We start from the raw sequence: 26,366 nt of genomic DNA, 5'->3' as shown, positions 1-26,366 counted from the left end.
TTTTTGTTCTGCAGTAAAAACGTGACTAAACACGGCAACCGAATGGTAGAGCACCATACTCCCTGCAGAACTGAGTCAAACCAAATAGGATACCCCCATAACCCCTGTAGAACTGAGTCCGCCAAAACAGTCCATCCACCAGTTCTATAGGGCCCATATGAACATAATAACCCCTATTTTTTGTTTTTCTGGGTTTTCTTACAAACAAATTTCTCTCTCACAGTAAAAGACATCCATCCATCCATCCATTGTCTTCCGCTTATCCGAGGTCGGGTCGCGAGGGCAGCAGCGTTAAAAGGGAAGCCCAGACGTCCCTATCCCCAGCCACCTCCTCCAGCTCATCCGACGGGACCCCGAGGCATTCCCAAGCCAGCCAAGAGACATAGTCTCTCAAACGTGTCCTGGGTTGCCCCCGGGGCCTCCTGCCGGTGGGACATGCCCGCAACACCTCCCGAGGGAGGCGTCCAGGAGGCATCCTTATTAGATGCCCGAGCCACCTCAACTGGCTCCTCTCAACGCGGAGGAGCAGTGGCTCTACACTGAGTCCCTCCCGGATGACTGAGGTTCTCACCTTATCTCTAAGGGAGAACCCAGCCACCCTGCGGAGGAAACTCATTTCGGCCACTTGTACCCGGGATCGTGTTCTTTCGGTCATGACCCAAAGTTCATGACCATAGGTGAGGGTAGGAACGTAGATCGACCGGTAGATCGAGAGCTTTGCCTTTCGGCTCAGCTCCCTCTTCACCACGACGGACCGGTACAGGGTCCGAATGAGTAAAAAGAAAGTGATATTATAATAAATGGGCCTCAGTGTTCAGGAAGCAATAAAAAGGTTTCTTTGTGCTTGCCTGCCCTTCTCTCTCTTTGCCTTGCTCTCAGATCAGAAGCACGTTGCTCCGACCAAGCCTTCAGCCAAGGATCTGAAAGAAGTAGCTATTCTGAACTTCGCGCTATTTTCACAAAACCTTGAACCCTCGCCGCCCCAAAAATCAAACAATGTGATTTCTTAAATGATGACATGATGTAAAAAATGTATCAATGGAATTGGTCCTTTTGCTGGTCCATGAGCTTGACACACAGAACCCTTATGTGGCCCCTTCCCTCCTCTGCTTCCCATCCACACCCCAGTGGTCCGCATTCAGCTGGGGTCTGCCCCGGGAGCTCTTTTGTAGTGCAGGATTCTTAAGGGAGGCTGTCAAGGCTGTGACTGTGTGGGCCTTTATTTCCCTGAAGAAGAGAAAGGGGGCAGATATAGGGGTAGGGTTGGGGAGGAGTTTCAAGGAAGAGTTTCGACACAGACAGCCTTGTTAACCAGCACCTCCAAAGAGATGGAGGATGAGAGGCAGAAAAGGCTGAAGCGAATGAAATGAATCAAAATATAAACTAGAAAAACTTGCCTTCCTTTACATCATCGCAGCTCTTCTATTGCTTTGCCCTCCCCCTTATCAGCTCAGCGCATCTGTCCCGGTATAAGCTCACTCCCCCGCTCAATAACATACTTTTGCCCTCGTCCTCACCCGTCTTTGCCCTCGCCTCACCCACGGCCATTACTCCACACTCCTTCCACATTCCGGGATATGGGGCTAAGAGAGATGTCCGGGGTCGGAGCGATCGTTATCGTCACCTCTTTCCACCGTGGCTTGAGTTATAGACCCGCCGTATGGAAACGGACATTTAAATCATAATCAATAGAGCAATACTTATGCTGTAAGAAACGCATAAAGGAAATCACTGCCGGGGCTCTTGAGAGAGAAAGAGACACGGTGTTTGTATTGAGATAGCAGCGCCGGGTTATTGATAACAGATCACGGCCCCAAACGGATTATGTTAAATAGCTCGCAAACTAACAGTTAAGACACTCCATATCCATTTTGGATTTTGTCTTCACACCACTCAAATATTTCATTACTTTTCTGGGTAATGTCTAAGACGTTTTATTTGTTCTCCAGCCATGAAGCATTGCAAAAATGGTTGCCACGGCGCCCAATTGGCCCCGCATTGACTGATTGCTCCTTGGGAGTACTTAAGCGCGGTCCTTTGAGCCGTTAGTTGTCAAAGCGCCTACAAGACTCCTGTTAAACTTAAAATGCCTAGTTCTGTGAATTTGCGGGTGTTTGATTCTGTTTTATTTTTGGCCTGATCTGTTTGTTCGGATTTCAATCTACTTCCGCGACCATCAATCCCCGGATCGAGTGTGCACGCATCCCTCCTCTCCCTAATAAACTGTGAGTACGTTACGCGATTGGGTTCTCCATTCTTGTTTCCTGTCCTGGTTCGTGACACCTTTTTAATGTGTTACTCACAACACTGGTGACGATGTTGCTGGTCTATGACTTTTAGCCCACCTTAACCAACCGCTTGTAGTAATCGTAAACCTTTACACAGGATACAACGCAATGTGACAGGCGTGCCTCGGCTGTGCTGAGACCCGGTCAAAGCTCAGTTCAGTTTCTCGGGTTGGGATCAGGGCTCAATCCGTGACCACCCCGCCGCAAGAAAATATCACAGCGTAGCGTGAGGCGCGGCAGCGTCACAAGATCATCCCGTTATCGGTTCAGACATGCTCCGACCATGCAGCGACTTAGAGCTGAGAGACCGATGTCGATCCGCGATGTTTGTTTACAGTAAATCAAAAACTCTAATCTAATCTCTCTTCCATCAGACAAAGAGTGGTAGGACTCCATAATCTGCCTTGCTTCATTCTTGTAAGGATATTACAAGACCAGCATAGCCTTAAGCGGCAGATGCATCAAAGTCAAGTTCACAGAAGAGTTTCTGTCACGTGGTGGACATGAATTTTGGACTGAATTAATAATGAAGCCAGGCATAAATGAAGATTGTTTGTCAGGATCCCTCTGTCAAGTGCGGTTCAACTTCAGGGCATGTGCCTTTTTTATGGTAAAACAAAAGAGTTTTGCAGAGATTAAACAGCAGGAGAAGATTTTGTTTTGTTGCAAGAATTAATTGTAAACCTGCACTGTGTTCTCTACCCAAAGTATTTTTGTACTTCTGTCAAAAACGTATGCTTTTGACTATTTTTATTGCATACAGTGTTTTTGTCTTTTTAGGGTTTAGCCATCATCTATTATTTGTAAGTCTACCGTCGTGTGTTACATATTATTCTAGAATTGATCATTACTTATCTGTGCTATGCAAGCAAATATGACACTGACCACTCTAAAATCTACTGACAGAGTCATCCCATTGACGGTAGATAAATTGATAGCTGTCAAGACTAGAACAGGAAGAGGTCAAACGGGAAAAAACGGGTCGTTAGCCGCGACGGTAGATCAGAATGTGGTCGGGGTCAAAAAACGGGTTGTTAGCCAGAACGGAAGATCAGAACGTGGCCGGGGTCAAAAAACGGTTCGTAGCCGGAGACAAACGGGGAACAGACGAGTGGGAAACGGATGACAAAACGGGACGGACGGGAGTCAGAGTCAAAAATGCTTGCCTTGTGTAAATAGAGGTTCGCTGACGGACTGACAAAGGGAGAATTAAAGCACTGAGCTTAAATAGGAGGGGGAAACCAATCAGGCAACCAGCAGCAGCTGGCGCAAAACAAGCGGGCACAGGTGAGTGTAATGAGTAATCACGACAATAGCTCCTTACATAGTTGCTATTGTACTTACAAACATTGGTGATGTATGATTTTTTTTTAATCGAATCTCACTTCATACAATGCATTGAAAATACTATTTCCCTAATGAAAATATATGAGTCAGTGTTATGCAATTGCCAATGTCCTATATCATTCTTACAGTATGTTGTACGAGAATGATCCATCGAACCAAGGTCCTTTGTAAAGGTTTTTTTTTTTCATTGTACATCCGCCTCCACTAAGTTTTCTAAAATGGTTCTTTTTTAGATTTTTAATGTTTTTAATACTTTTGACTTTAATTTTTAAAACGCAATAATTTAAGTCATTCAAACTTCTGTCAAAGTCTGATTTGATTGGGGTCTCATTTTTTTTGTTTTTTTTGTTTTTCCACTTAGGAAAAAAAAAAGTGTTCTGGTCCATGTGAAAATTTCATTTAAAATGTGTAGTTAACCAATGATTTTCTTCTTAATATGTAGCTGTTTATGATACTGATAAACATTTGATACAAATAAATTACCATAGCATAAACATGTTTTGTACCACTTACATACCTCTAGAGTGACACATGATCGCATATTTTCTTTCCCCCTTCATATTTTACATATAGGCCAAAAAACACCGTCTCTTGTCACAATAAAACACTTGTTAAGCAAAGACATTCTTCAATCAGATATTCGTTTCATTCTGCTCTCTGTCATACTACAGAATGATAATGACACACTTCTAAATTACCTTTAAGCACTATATAAACAGGTCGGTCAGTTTTATCTTGCCGTTACTTATCGGTACTTAATTTTTAAAAAACAGAAATGTATTGAGTACAACGTTCAGACAGTATAAATATGACATTTTACTAACTGTTACTAAAAGACCTATGCTTTTATTTGTCCAAAAGCTAAATAACTGTGACAATAGTCCGACTGAGACTGGAAAACTGTTCAAAAGTTTATGTTCCAAGTCATATTTTTTGTGTGCAAAGAATGAAGTATTTATACGTCCATTAAGGAAGACTAAAACTCTTTAAATTGATGCATAACTGATACGCCTTAGGGCCAGAGAACGTCACAGCAGAAAACAAATATGTTTGTTTAAAAATAGTTACTGTATCGGCAAGACTTAAAAACAATTGCATGGCTATCTTAATTGCTTCCCAAAGAATTTTTTTGCTGTCACCTTTCCAATTAAACCTTCCCCAGCAGCCCCACAATAATTATTTCTAGAATAGTCCCTGCAGCTTGTCCTGTTGTCTCAGATAGGGGCTGTCTACCTCTTTACACTTTAATAACCACATTTATTTATAAATATTTATAAATTTAGTCTGATATGAGTCCCCATTGTTTTCCTGCTCAATGTGGGGGGAAAAGCAGTTCTTTCTGAACCTTGATTGGTTCCCTGCAAGGATTTGAAAGTTACATTTCCTAGCATAAATGGAAAAAAGAATGACGAATTTGTTTGACTCATGTCAGAGACACGCAGGTGCGCAACCTGTCTGTAACATATAACACGATTGTTTCTCTTGCCGGTTGAGTTCCCGCCTGGTGACAGTGTGAATCTGAGCGTGAACACTCGCACGCCTCGAAACGGTATGTGCCCCACGATTGCCTGGCAACGACTCCGGGGATTATTTCGCCTTTTGCCAGAAGCTTGTCATGGAAGGGCACAAGCTACCCTTGTTGTGAAATTTGATCAATGGATGCTTGATGATAATCACCACTTTCTACAAGAAAATAATTGAAAATTAAAATACCAATTCAACATTTTGTAGAACGTTTTTATAGAAACATTATGGGACACAGAGAATGCATAACCATTGTTATCTACTAATAGTAGACACGATCAGTGTTCTCGTTTGCCCGCGTCCCTGCATCCTAGACGCATCATTTTTGCTGGGGACGCATTGTGTCAAATCAACGTGCGTTACACATAAGAATGTAACAGTGGAATTACACTATCTCTGTCTTATCTTGTCACATACATTTTTTCTCAACGTTTATAACAAAGACAATTGAAATCAATCAACCATTGTCTTCCTATATTTCATACGTACATGCCTCACATGGATAAAAAATGTCGTTGCCAAATAATTGATTTTTTTTATAATGATCAAAAGACATATGCAACACAGGGAAAATGTACTAATTGACGATATGATTCATATGCAACTAAATTATGCACTTAAAGATCCTTAATAATTGATTTTTCTGCAAGTTTTGCAATGATAACCACGACCATGCTGAAATTCCAACTAACAATAAGCTCAAGAAGGATTCAATATATCATTATGAAGGTACTGAAGCACGAATGAGCGCAGCAGGCTGTGAGCGGATGAACCAGTTGGAAACAAGAGGAGGGGTTCATCGCCAGATTGAACCGGCCTAGTGTAAGCAATCCTTAAACCACCAGTGCAATACATAGCACCCAGTGACGCATTTCATAAACTGCCAGACACATGTTGACCTAAAGAGTATTATTCTCAAGGTAGCCTGGTCTCTTTAAACAGCACCGGGGAAAAAGCAGTAGAAGTCTGTTGCCCTTTCATAGCGAAGACAGACCAGGAGAGAAGTGAATGAAAAGCTCTTGAAATGAAGTCCTCCCCTCTCCTCTTGCCTGTCGGTTCCTATTCTTGCGCCTGTCTCCTTGGCGCTCCCTCTCCTTCTCCCCATGTGCCATGCCGCTCTGTCATCCTCAGGGATGAATTTGAAGGAGACCATCTGTTGATCCATTTGTCTCCTGCCTTCCGTGCCCGCGCCGCTTCCTCCCTGCCCTACCCCCGCAACCGGGCTGGGCCTTGCATAGGCCGATCGACCTCAGGGTAGAGCGGTTTGGCTATTGGTATAGGCCGACCAGGCGATTGCTAATTGGCAGGAAGGGTGCTGGAGCATGAATTCAGTTTTTTCAATGTAAAATAAAATGCATATAGTCCAAAGTGTTGAATCGTGGCAAATGAAAAAATAAGTCTTTTAAGGATTCCAACCCCTAAGGAATCATGTCATTACGCAAAAGAATATAATCAGTATCTACTATATTGTATCAGTAGATCCAGGCTCATCTATGGAGAGCGGGATGCCGCTTTACATCGAAAATGACAATGACCAAATGATGAAAGTGCTGTATCAGAGTTAGATCAGGAGGCTTCTCTTGCTATTGGTAACGATGGGAACCATTACTGTCTGTTTAATGTGAGGGAGCTTACCCTTCCCAAAAAAAACACATGGAGACAGAGGGGCATCGCCAGGCTGTACTTGCCCAAGACACCAACAGGAAATGATGCTCTAACGACCCAGGAGGTCAAGGGATCCGTGAACATGAACCAAATCATAATTAAAATAGCAGTACAGTAGACCCTGGTGATACAACATGTATCTGTTCTATGGTAATGATCAGCTAATGCACTAAAAACGCCCATGACCCCAAATAAATATATGCAACAACAAATTAGTAAATAGCAAGTACTACTTGTATGTATTTGTGTGTTTATGATTGAATAAAACTATAGATAAACATACAAGTGAACAAAAAATGACATTATTTACCTTAGGGTTGACTTGACTTAAGCTGGTTGCCTGGAGTAGCAGGTGGATGAAGTTGGGACAGGAACGGCAGATAGAAAAGGAAATTAAGTGTAAAGCTTCCACCTGCGAGGACTGCCATGCCCCTAATAGGTATTCTTCCTTTAATCACCTTCCTATTTTCAATAAGCATATTCATCTCTTTATCACGGACATCCATGCATTATGACCATGGTAGTGATTTTTGTGCCTTCTTCATATATCTTTGTTATTACCAGCGTCTTTTCCATGGTTACTTTTTGTTTTCTTTCCTTCCTCATTTAGCAGCAATACAAGCCATTGGACCCATAGCGAAGACACTACAAAAAACACAGTATTTTTCAACGCACTTACAGTTTTTACCGAGCACACAAGACTCTGAACAACTGAAGAGAAAGGCATTGTGGGAATAAGTTCAGCTTATAACATGTCTATATTTTCATGATGCCGTGATGATAGCAGACACATTTTCATATGCCATCAACCAATAGAATAAGCATTCCTGGAGATTTTATTTTAAATACTCATGTACACCGCAAAGTTGATTCTTTTTATTTTTAAGGTTTTGGGCACACAAAACATTGTTGTTGATCTGGTATTGTGGGAAAATGCCTAAAAACTCCCCCCCCCCCCAAAAAATCATCTGATTCCACACCATTAAGTGAAAATGCTGTAAGGGGTAATAATAATTAATGTTAAAAATGCCATAGCAAATTTCCCAAAGTACCCTGAATGCCCCATTAGCACAGAACAATTCCTCAGTTAAGTTAGCTGTAAAACTCAAAACACAAAAGGACTCCAATGTACAATGAAATATATAAATTGCTTTAAAAGATATGAAAAAAAAAATCAGATGCTAACGCTAATGCTGGCCAATGGAATAGCTCTTTTGAAGGCTAATACATCTGACGGGTTAGCACTTTATATTATGAATATGTCAATACAAAATGTGTGAAGATGTACCACACAGGTACACTGAAATCAGTGAAAACCAAATTTTTTTTTAGACTTCCATCGTAAAAGTATTCTTTAATGAAAATGTAGACAGTAAACATACATCGTGCATGCATGGCACCACACTGCCCCCAACAGGCCAAAACACCAGAGTTCAGCCTGTGTTTTTTCTTGCTGGTAAGTTTACTTTAGGCGACACAACAACTGGGTGTTTAGCATGTCTGTGGCACAGATTTGAGGTCATAAGTTCAAATCCAGCTACCAGTCTTCCTGTGCATAGTTTGCATGTTCTTCCCGTGCCTGCGTGAGTTTCCTCCGGGCACTCCGGTTTCCTCCCACAGTCCAAAAATATGCATGTCAGGTTAATTGGCTGGTCCAAATTCCCTCTAGGTGTGAATGAGCGATTGAGTTGTCTGTCTCTGTGTGCCCTGCGACTGGCTGGCAACCAGTTCAAGGTTTCCCCTCTCCACTGCCCGAAGATAGCTGGGATGGGCTCCAGCACCCCCGCGACCCTACTGAAGATAATGGATGGATGGATGGAAGTTTACTGTATTGTTATTCATTAGCTAGACATTTCATATCAAGGAGTGTTTTTAAACTAATTTCAATAAGAAATATGTGTGTATTCCCAACAAAACAAACACAATTATTTTAAAGTAGAAATATAGTCTTGAGTAGTTTAGGGGCGATGCAAAACATAATCCAGCCCCGGGCACAACAACGGCCAGAAGGAACGATAAAAGGTGGTTAGAACAAACACTCGGGCGTAAACCACAAATGAGTCCAGAGCACCTGCTTTCTAATCTGTGTTTATCCAAAGTGATCATTGTTCTGTCTGACCTGGGTCACAAACATAGATTTGCATATCAGTTGTTTATTTTTCCGAGCGAGAAGAATCTTCAAAGTGCTTGTCTTATACCCCAAGGGGTTTGAAAACCATTGTCATCTTACATCGAGGCACTGATTATGAAATAAACACAAAGCTGAGAAACGCTGAAGGGTAGGTAACCCGTTTTTTTCAGCATTCCTCGGAAAAAGGAGGGTCATCTTTCTGTACACACGTCTGGAGAGTTGTCCCTTTGTTTGACTGACAGTCCGTGGTAGGGACTTTGGCAAGGGCCCGCCTTTGAGGTTCACCCGAGGTTTCCGATTATTCGTCATCCCGTTGGTCTCTGGCTTTTGACAACATCCAAGAGCGGGTGTTTTTTTTATATGGCGATAGGTCCGATAGGCCCCGGAGAGTCACTGTCCGAATCAGACAAGGTTCAACGGATGACACAGAGGAAACATCCTCAGATAGAAAACCTGCTAAAGATCCTCAGACAGCTATCGATGCTTCAAATAGGACTGTCGCCTCCCCATTTTATTTCTGTGATGCATAAGGTTTTCATCACGACTGATCGATACATCAGATGATGGGTGCTCAACCGGGGGAGATTCGACATTGATTTCCCATATGGTTCCAGATGACATGCGGTCCTCACGTACTTCTGTTTTACCAACAATCTTGTCATCGAATAAGTCATGATTTCAGCTGCCGTGATGGTGAGCAGATATCCTACCAAGGCGAATTGAATGAGAAACTGCTCTTTCCCATAAGCCATTACCTCTTTGAACTCCCATCTCCAACAATCCTAAACATGATCATGCATACATGCAATTGCCCTACTGCCACTGTGAATATACACATCCATTATATATCGTTGATAAAATCATTCATTCATTTATTATCTGCACCGCTTATCCTCAGTAGGGTCACAGGGGTGCTGAAGCCCATCCCAGCTATCTTCGGGTAGTGGGCAGGTGACACCCTAAACTGGTTGCTAGCCAGTCCGAAGGTACACAGAGACAGAGAATCATTCACACCTTGGGACAATTTGGACTGGCCAATTAACCTGACTGTTTTTGGGAATGTGGGAGGATACCGGAGTGCCCGGAGGAAACCCACGCAAGCACAGGGAGAACATGCAAACTCCACACAGGAAGGTTTGATCTCATGACCTCAGAACTGTGCCGCACACGCACTAACCACTGCGCCGCTGTGCTGCCCTCGTTGATAAATATTTTTTGTTTACTTCTATCGTTTTACACATTTTTATCCTTATCACATTCGTCATCGAATTACTTTGCACTGGAAAGGGAAACCTTCCAATATTGTTGTACTCCTGTATAATGACAATAAAGGCCATTTATTCTTTAAATGAAACAGAAGCTGGGCTGGTTGTGAAAGCCTGTATTTTTTTCTTTTTTTAATATGTAGTTTGTTTTTCTTCTTTTTTCACAAGTGTATCCAATGGAGGGTAAATGGAAATGAAAATAATGAAAAGAAGAACCATTTTCCACTCTTAGATTCGTCACCTTCACAGATAATCGTACCTTGAAATAAGGTTAGCTTTTGGCCCAATCAACAATACTTGGTAAATTCCCTAATACCTAAATTATGTTGATAATTTAATAGATTTACTGCACTGGACCATAGTGTAAAAAAGATGACTTTTAGCCCTTTATCTTATTCACACCAGTATGCGCAGTGTGTTGATGTAATTGTATCATGAATAATAGAGTAGAATTGTCTTAATTGCCATTGATTACAATTTAGTATAAATTGTTTACAACAAGATTAGACGTGGCACTCCAGGATTAACATGTAATAAAAGACTTAAAAGACACATATATTATTTTTAACAGGAATATTAGGATAAGTAATATTTACAATAAATATACATGAATTTACTGATAGAAAATAATCATCAGTGAGTTAGTAAGAGAGCTAACTTTAGAATTTGTTAGCATGTTAATCATAACATAGCACCTTTGGTACGTAGACTTGGTTTCACACAAACATCCCACTTTATCGAAACTCTTTGTTTAATCAGTGTGTCTTTATGCAATTTAAATCTTACATGTGCAGTGAATGTATTGGTCAATAAATTATTTGAAACGATAATCGATTGATGAATGAATCCGAAGAGGCAAATTCAATGTTTATATAAAGATCGTCACACATTTTTGAGCACCACATCAGTTTCTTAGGTACTTTTATCAGAAGATAGATAGATAGATAGATAGATAGATAGATAGATAGATAGATAGATAGATAGATAGATAGATAGATAGATAGATAGATAGATAGATAGATAGATAGATAGATAGATAGATAGATAGATAGATAGATAGATAGATAGATAGATAGATAGATAGATAGATAGATAGATAGATAGATAGATAGATAGATAGATAGATAGATAGATAGATAGATAGATAGATAGATAGATACTTTATTCTTCCCTGTAGGGTGAGTTGTCCGTTTCTGTGTACCCTGCAATTGGCTGACAACCAGTTCAGGGTGTCCCTTGTCCACTGCCCGATGGTAGCTGGGGATGGGCTCCAGCACCCCCGCGGCCCTAATGAGGATAAGCGTAGCAGATAATGGATGGATGGATGCTGTCAAGTGACAGGGTGTCACTTAATCAAACCATTAAGCCTTTTTTATTACTCCCAATTCAGATGACCTGGGACAACAAAGGTGTGTCCGGCCGTTGTCTGGGAGAAAGTTTGTGGAACATTAGTTGAAAAAATAAAATTGAGCACAGGTGACAGTTTGTAGAAGAAAAACCCTTTTGTTTTAGAGGACCATTTCATATAGCCGACGGTTTGATCAATGTTTTCCTCTGAAATCCAGCTTTCTGAAAAATGCGCTTTGGCGGCATAGAAGTTAGACCTTAGAAGAGAAGTTCATGTCAGTCCGTGAAAGATGTTGGTCCACCTGGACACTGTCCAACTGACATTTATCTTAAAATGGTTTACATTTCAGGCTTCCTCAGCACAGGGGACCAAGCCGCTAAAGGGAACTACGGTCTGCTGGACCAGATCCAAGCTTTGAGGTGGATCAGCGAGAACATCGGTTTCTTCGGAGGAGACTCCAATCGCATCACCGTGTTCGGTTCTGGCATCGGTGCATCCTGCGTCAGCCTGCTGACCCTCTCCCACCACTCGGAAGGTACGTCAGGCACTGTAGAATTCTGCTGTTTCTTTGCTGCCCGCCGGTGCCTTAAAGCGCCTCTGTCATCGAATATCGCAATCTTCTGCGTGACGAATGTTGTATCGAGCAGGTGTTTGCATTTCAATTATCGTGTCTCTCCATACCGCGGGGAAATTCCATATGTGGGTCTTGTGATGCTTTGGTGCTTTTGCTTGTATCCCCTTACCTCATTTTAGATGTCAGAAATGCACCTGCGGGGTGCAGGTGCATTTCTTGGGTGAGCAAGATTGTAAACTGGATACTCTTTGGATTGAGAATACTTTTACAGTTCTTAAGCTTGTTAAAAAGGTTTGTTCTTTGGTTTTAATGTATAAAAGAGTATTTAATTGTGTAATATGGTGAGTGGAAATGTATAAGATTTCACCTATCGAACATTTATTTTGGAATATTACCTTGATTTAGGGTCACCATATATAGTTTTATATATTACCGTATAATCACGACCATAATGCGCACATAGAAGTCTCAAATTTCCTTCAAATTGTGCGACGCACCCTGTCGTGCATTGCACCCTGTTTCCTATGCAGAGTCGCGGTTTGAGATCAGCTTGGTGCCCTTAGGGTTGGTAGCCAACCCCAAACCTTGGAGGTCGCAGATTCAAGCCTTGGTTGAGTCAAGCCTTTCAAGATTTTTGGATGAAATACGATATTTTTGTGAGATTGTTCACATTTACAGGAGGACACGTGACGTCACATGCAATGCATTGTTAGCGGAAGTGCTCATGGAGGCTAATGCGTATCTGGTAATTTAAAGGTTTTGTGAGCTACCAGCAGATGAACAGTGTTGTCCCCCAAATATTAATTAACTTCACTTTCCCTCCATTGTATACTCTCTGTGTTTTAGTGCGTTGAGTTCTACGCCGCGCGGAAAAAAATGAAGATTAATGAATCAAAGGTTTGCGAGTAAAGGAAGCCGAAAAACAAACCTTGACAATTTTTTTATCCGTGTGTTTTACTTTGTAAAAAAATACCTAGATTCATCACAACCAGACTCAGTTTTATAAATCTGCACACTTGTATGCTTGTCCTTGTTGGGGCAAAAAAATGATATTAATTTACGTCCAGTTATGTTGCTGTTCTTAAAGTTTCACACACTTATGGCAGATGTGCTTTAGTAATGTAAGAGTTTTTTGGAGGGTTTTTAAACTTGCGACAAGGACAGGAGAGCGAGCCTTCAGATAAGAAATTCCAACCTGTATTAAAGGCCCTTCCTTAACCCTAAAGGGTTTGGGAATCAAAGAACAGCAACCTCATTGGCGATAGTGACAATGATGCTAATGGTTTGTAAGAGTCAAAACATTGAACAAAAATGGGGAATGATATTCAAAATAATGAACAGGGATCCTATGCAATCTCCTTTGCAGATGTCCAATATTAGAAACAGAATAAAGTTATTAGATTAACACACATGCACACACATCTACTGTTTAGGGGGAATATTGTTGTTCCCTCTGCCTCCTAATGCTATCTCCGAATGATATACTACAATCATTGCCTCCGTCCTTTATGCTAAGTGCAGCACGCGTGCCGAACCTTTGCATGTTTACCAATACGCATCCCTCATAGACGTCCTTCCCTAACACAAGGATTAAGAAGGAAATTCAGTCTTGGGCTTCTTTTAATGAGCTGCCGCGGTGGGATCCCTCTGTGAATGTCAACTTCCTGCTGCATCCATGCTGCATCCCTGGCGAGACGCACGGCGGCCGCATCGATCTTAACCCTGAATTATTATCCCGTCAACACTGTTGTTTTGTAGCCGCCACGTTATGAAGTGCTGTTTACGCTCTGGTTAATATCCTAAATGAGAAATCTTCAGGTTTTACATTCATAGACGCATTTAGGACGCGCTTGTAAAGAAGCCGCTAACAAGGTACTTTGGTCATGCATGGTTGACGGCATGAGAGCGTTGTGTAAAAGTCGATTGTGTGAAATATAGGACGGATCGTGGCAATTTTTCCTATTGCCCGGACAGCGATGTCATTTTATTTCCCCAAAAAAGGTTTCTAAACTGTTTGATGCACTCCAATTTGCATTGGAATTTTAATAATTGCCTCAATTTCATCAGGCTGCTTCTGGAATGAATTTTTACCATTAAAGCCGCTTTCATTCTGACTTTGTAATGCTACGCTCCATGTAGCATGTTATTATACTGTCAGTGAAACCATCTCCTGCCTTCTAGTAAATGGGATATTACCGAGTTTGTTTTCGCCCATGAATGGTAGCGTATGTAGCGCCGATGGGAGCCGGGGGGAAAGAGGCAGTAAAATTTCAGAGGTACTTGGAAGTTAGAAATAGGAAGCGAGGACTTGCTGCAATTTAACTAATGGAAGGCAGTTTGATTGGAATGTTTTCAAATCAGGTATAGTAATCCCTCGGTGATTGCGGTGATTACTATTTCTTTGCGCTCTTCCTAAGGGTCTGATTTCGTTGATGAAAGTATTTTTAACAAAAAGACACGCTAAAAGCTATATACTGTTTGTTTTGGTGGCCTATCACAGTCACGCCCACCCAACACACAAACCCCTCCCTAACCTGCACCATTAATAGCATTTGTTATCTACTGTCTGCTCAGAACACAATGCACAATACATTGATATCAATTACAACAAAGAAAAGTCAATTCAAAATCCGCATAGCAGTGTACTAGCAGTAACCAAAGTGCGGAGTAGCAAGGGTTCTCTATATGCTCCCCTCTAATGCCTTCTCCAGTTTTTCCGTACATTTTTTTTTTCCCTCACTGTAGCCGTAATTGACGGGATGTTCTTGTTTCCAAGACACCAAGGTAAACAAGAAAGGCTTCTGGAAAGCGGCGACAAAGCCGAAGCGAAAATCCATAATCGAATAAATTATACCAAAAGCATGAGCACACCTGCTTTCAGGTGGCCTTGCGTAATGGATTTCTGTAACGATTTCTCGCAGTCTGCCGCTCGTTAGGATGAAACATCGTGTTGTGTTCCCAATGGAAATGAAAATTAGGGCAGGAGACACAGTGGGGGGAAAATGCGGCATTGTGTTTGGTCCTAATAGAGCGAGACAAAACACGTTGAACAGGTGTCGCATTGACATTAGTAACTTTGACTTTCAATGTCTTCTATGGGAAGTGGCATGCAATTTATAGAGTTATTTTTCTACTTAACAAAGCATCGAAAACGCTTTACATTCAACTACTCATTAACCTAGTGAGTAAAATAAGAGTCCGACATTTCAAGTTTTGGCTCCAGGTCATCCATTTCATGGTTAATGGATCCGGCGTTGCTGAAATACAGGCTCAGCAGAAGGGACTCAAGTTGTTAGACCAGCCTTTGCATTAGGATGAACCTTAAGCTTCTCTATTGCCTTCCATCTCGATGCCGTCTCAGTCGATTCCCGGACCCGATAACAATACACAGAGCACCTGCTGGTGATCAGCATTTCTTGGCTCGCTTCTGGCTTTCCTGAGGATCCGATTAAATTGATTAATTGATTTTCAATGTACTGAGCTGCTAAGAGCTAGTGGCCCAGTTTGTTTGGGTTCGTAGAGGTTCACTGTACATGCCCACCCCGGCTGTTTGACTGAAAGCATACAGCAACCTATCATAGTCACGCACGCAAAGAGTCACGCCCACTCAATACACGCACACACATTGTTAAGTTAAGTCACATTTATTTGTATAGCCCTTAATCACAAGATGTCTCAAAGGACTGCACAGGATTACAATTACACCATCGCCTGATCTTAAACAAACATGAGGGCAAGGAAAAACTCAAAGACCTCAGCATGAGGGAAAAAGAAACATTGAGAAGGGGCCTCACAAGTGGTAATCACTGCTCCAGGATGACCAGGGTGCAATAGATTTAGCATTGGGTAATAATACACAAAACATAGTGAACATCAATAAAATAAATGTGCCCTATGCAGTACTTGCCATGTGCTTTCTCTGACCACGATGAACGGTGATATCAATGACAAATTAAAAAAAAAAAAAAAATTCAAAATCCACAAAGGAGTGAACCAACAATAACCGAAGCTCCCAGTAATTAGGTGTCTCTGTACATCAGTTTACAGCTAACACAAGACAACTGGGTTCTGGTTAGCAGTTTGCTGCTGCCTTGGAATTTTTTTTTGCTTTTGAGCATTTCCCCTAAAAAACAGAAAATCGTTCCATTTCTAAATTGCGCCACCTCGAGCAATCGACTAGATGGGAGTGCCCCTGAATGTTTTGTCAAAGTGAATCGGGCACTCGGTAGAATATGATCCAATCTGACAGAGTGGGACACTCCTTTATAGCCGGTGCGCACTCACGCACATCCTCGTGTGGCTCAGATGCAGGATAATGAGGCCTAGGTTGGAGAGGTAAATCGGGGATGACACACTGTTCCGGATCTCCCGGGTGGTGTGTGTGCTCCTAATGACAGTAATCCCACTCCGCACTGTACACAGGCTGTCATGGTCGCCTGCAGAAGTCTTTTCGGTGACAACTTATTTGAGATGCTCCATGCGCCTCCTGAAGCCTATTTAATAAGCTGGATCCTCCTATATCATCCTGGCCCCGCGGCCTCTCTTTGATTGCCTGCTCCTTTCGGCCTGGCCTTGGTGGCGTCTCTGTGTGGGCGTGCCAACGGCTCCAGTCGCAGGGTGCATCCATCACGAGCCTGCCCATCCTTGGCGTTTTACAGTCATGGTAATTCTGGCTCTTCTTAGAGATCCGGCTCTTTCGGCTCGGCTCACTGATAAGTGCCTGATTGTGGCTCCCAAACGGCTCTTCAGAGTTTTTCCCATTTTTTTAAGCTATATTATCAAAATAATGAACCATTATGATAATAATAACAATAAATTGTATTTGGAAGCGCCTTTTAGGACACATTATTGTAAAGAAAAGCTACTTTTAGTTGTGTATTTCTCAGATTTCCATCCTATGAAATTAACTTGTTTAACCTGTTTTCCTATTTTTAATATACAAGTAATCATCACACACACACACATAGTCACGTTTCAAAGATCCATGTTTTCAGTCTATTTCCATTGTTTGTAATACGTTTTCAATGTTTTTCCATTGTATGTAATGTAATACGCATGCGCACTCCATTGTATTCACTGCGCCTGGTTACATTTCAATAAATTCGTCTACTGAAACTGAATTTAGTCAGAGCGATCCAGCTAGCCAGACAAGATGGCTGCCGGGTCGACCTCACTACATGCGCAGTAGTTTTAAATTGTATTTAAATACCTTTATCTGAATACTATGGGCAGCAATGGGTTTATATCTTTATAAACTCCGACAATTATGCACCAAATTAAGTAATAAAAAAGCAATATTTTAAAATAGTATTATTCTTCTCTATCATAATAGCCTTTTCTGTTTCAATCTACAGTGAACTTTTGACTAGCTTAAACTTTCAAGTAATTCATACTGAGCGACTTTGAAGTCAAGCTCCACAGAACCCCTTAAAAAACGAAAAGAAAATGTTAACTAAGAAGGTATTAAATACAAAAATTAACTTTCAGCTTTTGTCAACTTTTGGCATTTCTGGTTAAAAAAACAAAACTCTATAGCTGGCACCAGTAGTAGCAAACTATAGAGGGCATTGGTAGCAAACAGATACAATTCCTTAACACAATATATCAACCAGATAGCCACAACAACTTACCAAATATGGAATGGGCATTGCAAAGTCAGGCATACCTCGGTTTGGTCTGTTATCTTATTGGCTCATATAGTCGTTACCTTTGCGAACTACACATTACTATCTCAAAAGGAGCCAGCTTTAGGTTCTTTAATTTACAAGATCCAGCTCACAGAGTCGATACGTTCGCCAACTACACTTCACTATCTTTAAAGAAAGAGCTACTGATTGGTAGGGAACCAGCTCCCATCGTTTACTAAAAAAGGCCGGCTCATAGAGCTGTTATGTTCGTAAACAACACATCACTCTCTCGAAGGGAGCCAGCTCGTGTTGTTCACCAAGAGCCAAGAGTGTTCTGCTGGTTCGAGAGCGTTCTCCATCCGGGCACCGGTGCTGTGGAATGCTCTTCCTCCTGAGATCCGATCTGCAACCTCAGTGGAAATGTTTAAATCTAAGCTTAAGACTCACTTCTACGCTATAGCATATGAATAACCTATACTTTTTGTGGACAATATCTCTGTATTATTTGCGATTGCAACATCCTTTGCTGCCTGGTAATCCTGGAAGGGGGATACCACTTGTGCGGTCCCTTCTCAAGGTTTATTCATTTTCCACTTGTTGAGGTTTTTTGAGTTTTTCCTTGCCCTCATGTTGGTTCCAGATCAGGGGATGGTGTAATAATAGTCTGTGTAATAACCTGTGAAGCCCTTTGAGACTCTTTGTGATTAAGGGCTATAAAAATAAAAATGACTTGACTTGACTTCACTTCAAAGAACTGGGTCATAGAGCTTTTACATTGTCCAAAGACTATCTTAAAGGGGATGGCTCCTAAATGGTGGGTCGGCTTCCGTTGTTCTCTTAAAGAGTCGGTTAATGGAGCTGTTACATTCGCCAACGGCATATCAGTATCTCGAAGGGAATGGTTCCTGATTGGTGGGGAGTTGGCTCTTGTCTTCAAATAGCTGGCTGATAAAACTAGTGTGGGGTCGCGGGTCCCCTCCATCATTAGCCTCCTCCTACCTTAGCGTTCTGACCCTCACGAAATCCAGCCTGGTCCTGCTCTCGTGTGGACTGGATTTTTTTCATTTTTTTTTTTAGAGTGAGTTTCCTGCCCCGGCACATCAATCTAATCCCCTCTTCGCCGCACCCATCTGTCTCTCCTGTCTTCACGAACAGTTAAAGCACGCTCGGGCCACACGCTTCCCTCGCTATGTGTCCAGAGCTCAACCGCCTCCTGCCTCCCTCCTCTTCCCATTTCCCTCACTAGTCTGCAGGATGTGCAGTGTTTCACCGTTAATAAGATGGCCTCCCTGTCTGCAGCACGCCAAACAATCAACCTGCGCGAGGAAAGCTGGAACGGTCATTAAAAGCTCCGACTCCCTCAGCAGGAGAGCGTTTTGGCCGGCTTATTAAAAGTAGATCAACGGAGGGTTCCTTGTGCTCTTCTTCTTCTTCCCCAGCTTCACAATAAAATGGCAGCTGAGAGGAAATCAGACAGTTGTGAGGATTATCTTTCTGGCGGGTTTGGATTTTTGTGACTGCTTAATGAGCCAAAAGTGCAAATTTGAAAAACAAAAAAGGATACTATTGATTTTGGTGCTTGTTCAAGAAAGTTTAAATTATATTTGAATATTGAATTTTTATTTTCATGTTTCAAATTGCTTACTTCAATAAGATTCCCTTAATTACATTCCTATGAATTCCTATTGTTCTACTTCTGCCGCTTTTGTTTCTTGTTATCAGTACTCTTCCTTTTAATTCCTGCCATGTTCTTGTTTTTTTTTTGCTCTCGTTCTTTGTTGTTCTTTTTTTCCTTATTATCCTTCTTATTTTTTTAATCATGCTTCCCAAATGCCCTTCTTTTTTCTTCTTAGTCATTCTTTTCATTCTCCGTTGTCTTCTTCTGTTTCAAGTTGAATTCTAATCAACATACTTCACTCTTCTCATTTTCAGTCGAAGTATTCTCCTTTTCAGTGTTCTACTTAATTTTCTTCTCCTGTGGTTATTCAGCCTTCTTTGCCTTCTCAGTTGTTTTAGCTATTTCTACTCAGTCTTTTCTCGGTGTTCGCTTCTTTTGCTTCTCAGTGTTCTTCCTCACATTCTCAATTGTCTTCTTATTAGTCTTCTCAGTTGTCTTCTTCTCTCTTCTTCTGTTCAGTCTCTTTCCTAATGTTCCCTTAGTTTTTTGTCTTGTTCTTCTTATTCTCAAGTTTCATATCCTCCTTGTCAGTCTTCCTTTGCTCATCTTTTCCTTTTGGACAGTAGTTTACTTCTTTCTTCACCTCTCTGTCTCCTTTCGATTATTTTATATGAATTAATCTTCTATTCGGTCTTTTTCTTATTATACTTAGTTGTAGTTAACAGTTGTCAGTCCTCTTCTACTTATCTGTCTTACATTCTGTCTTCTTCAAATGATCTCCTTTTTATTTTTATGTGCCTAGTCCTTAGTGTTTTCCGTCCACTCAGTCTGTTTCTATTTATTCTCCTTCCTCTCATTTTCAGTTGTAGTCTTCTTTTACTTATTGGTCTTTTTGTATTCGGTCTTTATCTATTTGGTCCTCTTCAAATTATCTACTCTTTAATGTATGCCCATTGAAACATTTTATACATTTGACTATAAAGGATTTTTTACGATTGACTCATAATGCAATGAAGATTTTCACTGAGTAGGCTTTAGTTCAATGACAGGTCAGGCTGTTCCAAATGCAGATTATTTGGTCTAGTTCTCTTGATAAAAGGACTCTGAAGGAGGACGGCAGGCGTTGTTTTGAGAAACGCTCGGTGTTGTTTTGAGCACCCCAGACATCGGGACGCTCGTCTATGAGATGGTGAAGCCCACGTTGGGCTCCCATGGGAGGAGCCGGCTCACCATCTTGTAGGGAGACTTGGGCCAAGAGAAGAAAGCTAAAGGACTTCAGAAGAAAGCTTCCCACACGGACGCAAATGTCACTAATTCAGCCGTTTTCGATTGAGTACACCTAGTTAAATTGTTAGGGAAATTAAATCTGCCCCCGTGTGGAAATGTCAGCTTTCCTGTTCAATTTTCCCTCAAGAAACGTACGTGCATAAATTGTTGGGTGAATATAGGTTGTGTTTGGTTAATGGAGTCAGATAACTAATTCGAACAATTTGGTAAACGGTACATTTTGTTATTAAATTCCAACACCTTCCTTTAGATGTTTTCTTCTACTCAATCTTCTTCTATTCCGCCTTCTTCTACTCATTATCAGTTGTAGTCTTTTCTAATTCAGTCTTCTTCTACTCAGTCGTCTTTTTTGATTTTGTTCTGTTATGCAGTATTTCGCATTTCAGTCTTCTCATCTCATCAGCCGTACCGCTTATCCTCAGTAGGGTCGTGGGGGGCGCTGGAGCCCATCCCAGCCATCTCCGGGCAGTGGGCAGGGGACACCCTAAACTGGTTGCCAGCCAATCGCAGGGCACGCGGGGACAGACTACTCACTCGCTCATTCACACCTAGGGACAATTTGGACCGGCCAATTCACCTGAAATGCATGTTTTTGGAATGTGGGAGGAAACCGGAGTGCCCGGAGGAAACCCACGTAAGCACGGGGAGAACATACAAACTCCGCACAGGAAGTCCAATAGCTGGATTTGAACCCACGCAGGAGGTTCCCATGACATGAACTGTGCCCCACAAGCGCTAACCACTGCGCCGCCGTGCTGCCCCCATTTCGGTCTTATTTACCTTTATTATTCTACTCAGTGTTCTTCCATTCAATATTCTTCTCATGTTCAGTCTTCTTCGCAGTCTTCAACTTACTCTCGTATTACTGTCATATTCCTCTCACTCTTTTTTAATTTTCTTCTTCTGCTCAGGCCTCTTGGGTTAATTTCAAAATGTAAAAGACATGTATTATAGGAACTGTGTAGTTGTGAGTCATAGTATTTGTAAATTCCAGGGGATTTTTCTAAAATAATAACTACCAGTTTTTGTTTATAATTCCGAGCAAAAGTATGTTTTGGCCTTGTTCCCCTAGCATAAAGATGTGAATGCTCCTTTGTCAGCCTTCACACAATGATTGTGATGCTGAGAGGCATCAGCCTGTACGTCACATATCGAACAGATAACGGTTTGATTGATACCATATCTGCAGCATCCCACACGGGCAGAGTTTGCAAAGCACTGAAGGTCGTCCCCCGAACCCACACACATACAGTCCCCCCACAATCTCGCTCCCTCTCTCTATTCCTGTAAGCAATCAGGATAAAAGCTCTGCTTGTGAGGAAGTGCTTCTGTTTTAATGGAACATCTTGGAAATTAAAGACAGCTCGTGCGGCGGATCCTTCATGCCAATGTCAGCTTTCATTTTTATTAAGACTTCTGGGTTACTGGGCACCGTAAACGTGAGCGTTAAGCGCTCGGGCTTCATTATGCCAGCGCAACACGTGCTGGGCCTTTTGAAATTCGAGGAGGCACTTAGCAAAACAGTGCAATTCCTTGAACCGCGGCTCAGGGTACGAAAAATGCTTACTTGTCAGAAAAGTGTGACACTTTTCCTAATAAGTGAAGAAGATAGCATGGAGCCAAAAAGAAAACAGGATTAGACATATTGAAATATATAAAACATAAGCCGATGTTATTTTAATGGCTGTTCTGTAGTATCGGGAGACCTTTTGATTAATGTGCTTTGGTAACGATTTGACAATATGGATAGTAGTGCTTTAAAGCTTTAACTCTATACCCAAGTCTTTGGAGTATCTTCATCTTGAGTTAAAGCTTTAGTTAAGGCTTTGGAGTACCCTCATCTTGAGTTAAAGCTTTTAAGCTGTTTTATCTCTTTAGTTTTTTTTTGTAGTTTTTATTTTAGTTTAGTGTTTCTTTTTTGCTTTGTTTTCCTTTTATTTTCTTTGTTATTGTATGTGTTTGTCTTGCTGTCGGTCACCCCTCTTGGGGGATATGCAAAGATAGCTAGATAGATAAATAGATCTCTTTAGTTAAATCTTCTCTTGGATTAAACCGTTAAGGGTCTTTTACCTTTTGTAACAAAGCTTTGAGATAAAGCTTCAAAGATGCTTCACACATGTGAGTTATATTTTTAACTCTTCTGTTAAAGCTGAAATCCATTCTATCTCGAGTTAAAGCTTCAGAGCTTGTATCGCTTAAGTTAAGTCTTTATATTGTTGTCTGAGCTAAAGTTCTAGAACTGTTTATCCCTTCAACTACATATCTTGAATTAAAGTGTTGGAATTCATGTATCTTTTGAGTAACAGCTTTAGAGCAGTTTTAGCTCTTCAGGTAAAAATCAATAGATGATTAACAGTCCTAACTTGAAGCTTTACTCTTAAAGCGTGACAGCTCTTTTATCTCTCTATTTATTTTAAGTAAAGTTTTAGAGCTATTTTTTGTCTCAGCATAAGCTTTAGAACAATTGTATCTTTTCAATTAAAGCTTTAGAGCAGTTTTATCTCTGGAATTAAAGCTTTAAAGATTTTCACAATGTTGAGGTAAAACATACTCTTCAGTTACAACTTTACAACTCTTATCTCGAGTTGAAGTTTCAGAACTGTTTTATAATTCAGGTTTAACCCTTTAAGCTGTTTTGTTACCCGAGTTAAAGTTCTAGAACTGTTTTAAACTAAAGATTTTGAGCTCTTTTATCTCTCGAGTTAAAGCTTGAATGATGTTTCACATTTTTGAGTTAAAGCTTTAACTTTTGCCAGCACAAATTAAGTGTAGTGTTATGTGAATTAATGTTGAATGATGTTTGACACACAATACAAAAAAAGACATTCTTCAGTTCTAATTTTCAATGACAAAGGTCTTCGGGTAATCACAACACATTTTTTCTAAATTCAAACATGATGCCACTGTCACTTTCGCAAGCAACGCGCAATTATATAATACAAACTGTCAAGTCGATAAAGCCAACCTTGACAGCAGTTCAGAATTTAATCGTTTTTTTACTGCAGAAAAGTGGTGTTACCCTAGTTTGTGACAAATATTTCAGGCACATCCTGTTTACGTTTTTTCATTACCACTTCACCCAGCTTTATGCACAGCACTATACCCACCTTCACATTACTATATGCCAGTGTTTCTCAACTTGTGGGTCTGGAGCAAAAAGTGGGTCGTGGACCTGTTTTAGTGGGTCCCTGCCCTTTTCCTTAGCAAATTATGCTAAGAGGAAGACAAAAAAGAGGGTAAATTACACTCCTTAACAGTAGATAGCAATAAAGCCCAGCTCAATCTGTTTGACATGTTCAGTTAATCGACAGGTTTGAGAGGGAGCAAAGTTCATTATTTTGTGTAGCATTTTAGTGTGTGCTTTTTATTTTTTAACACACTACAAACAAAAGAAAGCAAAGGTAAAATCATTGCAGTGTCTGGGAATATATATCATCATCAACAAATATTAAAAATCCAGTCTTCATTGTTCGGAGGTGGCGGCCTTCGTTTTTCTATAGAGCATTCATTCATGTTTTCGCATTTTAAGCTTGAATTGGGTCTCCTTTATTTATTTTTTTAATTCCGTCTTCTCTACTAAAAATATTTACCCCACTCCTCTACGGTGGGAAGCTCTTGTTGTTACCTTAGTCTTGTTATTGTCAGGAGAACTTTTACACATCTGATTTTTTTCTGTTTTTTTTTTTTCTTTTTCTGCTTATAATAATTGGTCCTGGGAAAGTTAGTGATAACAGAAAGGAGTGACAACAGTGACAACAACGATCAAGTCGAAGAAGGAAACAATTGGCAAATAAGAAAATGGTGTATGAGTGTCTGCCTTTAAAGCGCTGCTCGAAGGTACAGTAAATGGTTTATAATATTGATATTATATATATATATATATATATATATATATATATATATATATATATATATATATATATATATATATATATATATATATATATATATATATATATATATATATATATATATATATATATATATATATATATGGCTAAATACAGAGATGAAGAAAATGGGATATGACGGAGACTGGAAATACTGCACTTCAAACTATGGCTAACTTGTTGTTATTGTGCTATTTTCACATCAGAACTGTTATAAGTATTGTGTTTATTTTTATTGATATTATCACTGGTGCCGCAGTGACATTATGCGCATTATGACGTTGAGGGATGGGTATTGCGAAGATTAGTGTATAAAATATGTGATTATTATAACTATTATAATTATTGATATCTGACCTATGTAATAAGTATATCCATGAGATTTTGTTGTATTGGACACAAGAGGAGCTATCTATAAAATGTATTTAATAGGGAAGATAAAGGGGTAGGAAAAATAAGCATCTGCTTCTGACTACCCCTTTTCGAACATGTTGTGTGACATTATTTCGTTGTTGACTCATTGTTTTGTCCTGTTTTTATTTTTATGTTCGAAATAAAGTTTTCATTCATTCATTCATTCATTCATTCATATATATTCATTGCACTATTATTAGAATGCACCAGTATCTTCTCCATTGCATTATTATTATTACATCTTGGACCAGTTTTTCTAAGCATTATAGTTTTTTTTGTTCTTTGCCTATTCATCCTGCTAGTCTTTTATCTTGTTTTTCCTCTTGTATGTCTTTATTATATGTTTTACCCTGGAGTGCATGTCTAATCTTGTTGCATACAATGTTTCTCAATGTAGATATTAATGACCACAAAGACAATTTGATTCTATTACATTCAGTTTAGTCATCTTTGTTAACTCCATAATCAAATAAATATTGATGTTTAGTTACACCCTTTATTATTTGTATTAGTATGTGGCTATTTTAAAGTCGATTCAAGGCAAGAGTGCAGACCATATTTGGAGTCATTTTGGTTTTACTGCTCATTTTGTTTCTTTAAAAGAAAAGATAAATATATTGTACTATCTTTGCTTGAAACTGCAAAATCTTTCCATTGGATACTTCTCAGAAGTAAATAGTATTTTCCTGATTTTGGTTACAGCTTGTCATTAGGGTGGAACGGCGGATCCTTGAGTCAGACCAGTTGAGAACAAGTCCTGTGTATTACCCTTGTTACTAGCAAAGCCTCTGCCTACGGTGCTTGAAATAATATTTCAAGCTGTAATTGAATCATAATGAAAACCAGCGGCAAGACTCAAATAAAAGCATGAGCGGATGTCTCTTTAAGGCCCCGCGTGTGATTTAGCGGCACACGTCAGTGCCAGGGACCGTAGCGTCGATCCTGGCATGTATTTAAATCAAAGACACGTACGTGGCAGAAATAAGACCGACAACAATGTTATTGGACCTCAAATCAATCAGGCTTTGTAAATCATGCTGGTGCATTTGCGGGATTTAAGGTCCTCTTCGCTGTGCGATCCCAGCCTCTTAGATTAAATGAAGGCATCTGAGACAATTTCTTCCGGGACGCCTGTCGACCTCAGATTTATTCAAGGTTGCAATTCATTACCCCAAAAAATGATTGAATTGGTCAAATTTGTGACTCAATTGTAACAAATAATCTTCATAATAATACTCCTCTCATCCAATTTCTGAGATTATTATTATATTTCTTTAGCCTCCCTAACATCAAATTGCTTTGGAGTTTCGGGCCTCGCAGAAAAACAAAAAGAAAAAAAAAATCCATGACTGTATTTCGTTCTTTACAATTCAGGTAGCAAAACGGAG

General features: G+C 40.4%; 1 protein-coding gene across 2 annotated transcripts in view; it reads left to right on the top strand.

Moving 5' to 3' along the window:
* nlgn3a (neuroligin 3a) overlaps positions 1-26,366 on the top strand; it is a 363,876-nt gene that overhangs the window by 233,548 nt on the left and 103,962 nt on the right. For both annotated transcript variants that reach the window (XM_088343414.1, XM_088343413.1), the window contains one exon: positions 11,918-12,103. In XM_088343414.1, coding sequence (XP_088199540.1) covers positions 11,918-12,103 — 186 coding nt within the window. The remainder of the gene's footprint in view (positions 1-11,917; positions 12,104-26,366) is intronic.

The sequence above is a fragment of the Urocampus carinirostris genome, chromosome 9, assembly GCF_059441175.1.
Source record: "Urocampus carinirostris isolate Australia breed hairy pipefish chromosome 9, RoL_Ucar_1.0, whole genome shotgun sequence".
NCBI lineage: Eukaryota > Metazoa > Chordata > Actinopteri > Syngnathiformes > Syngnathidae > Urocampus > Urocampus carinirostris.
Note: the sequence above shows the minus strand (reverse complement) of the source record. Positions and strands in the feature narration are given on the sequence as shown.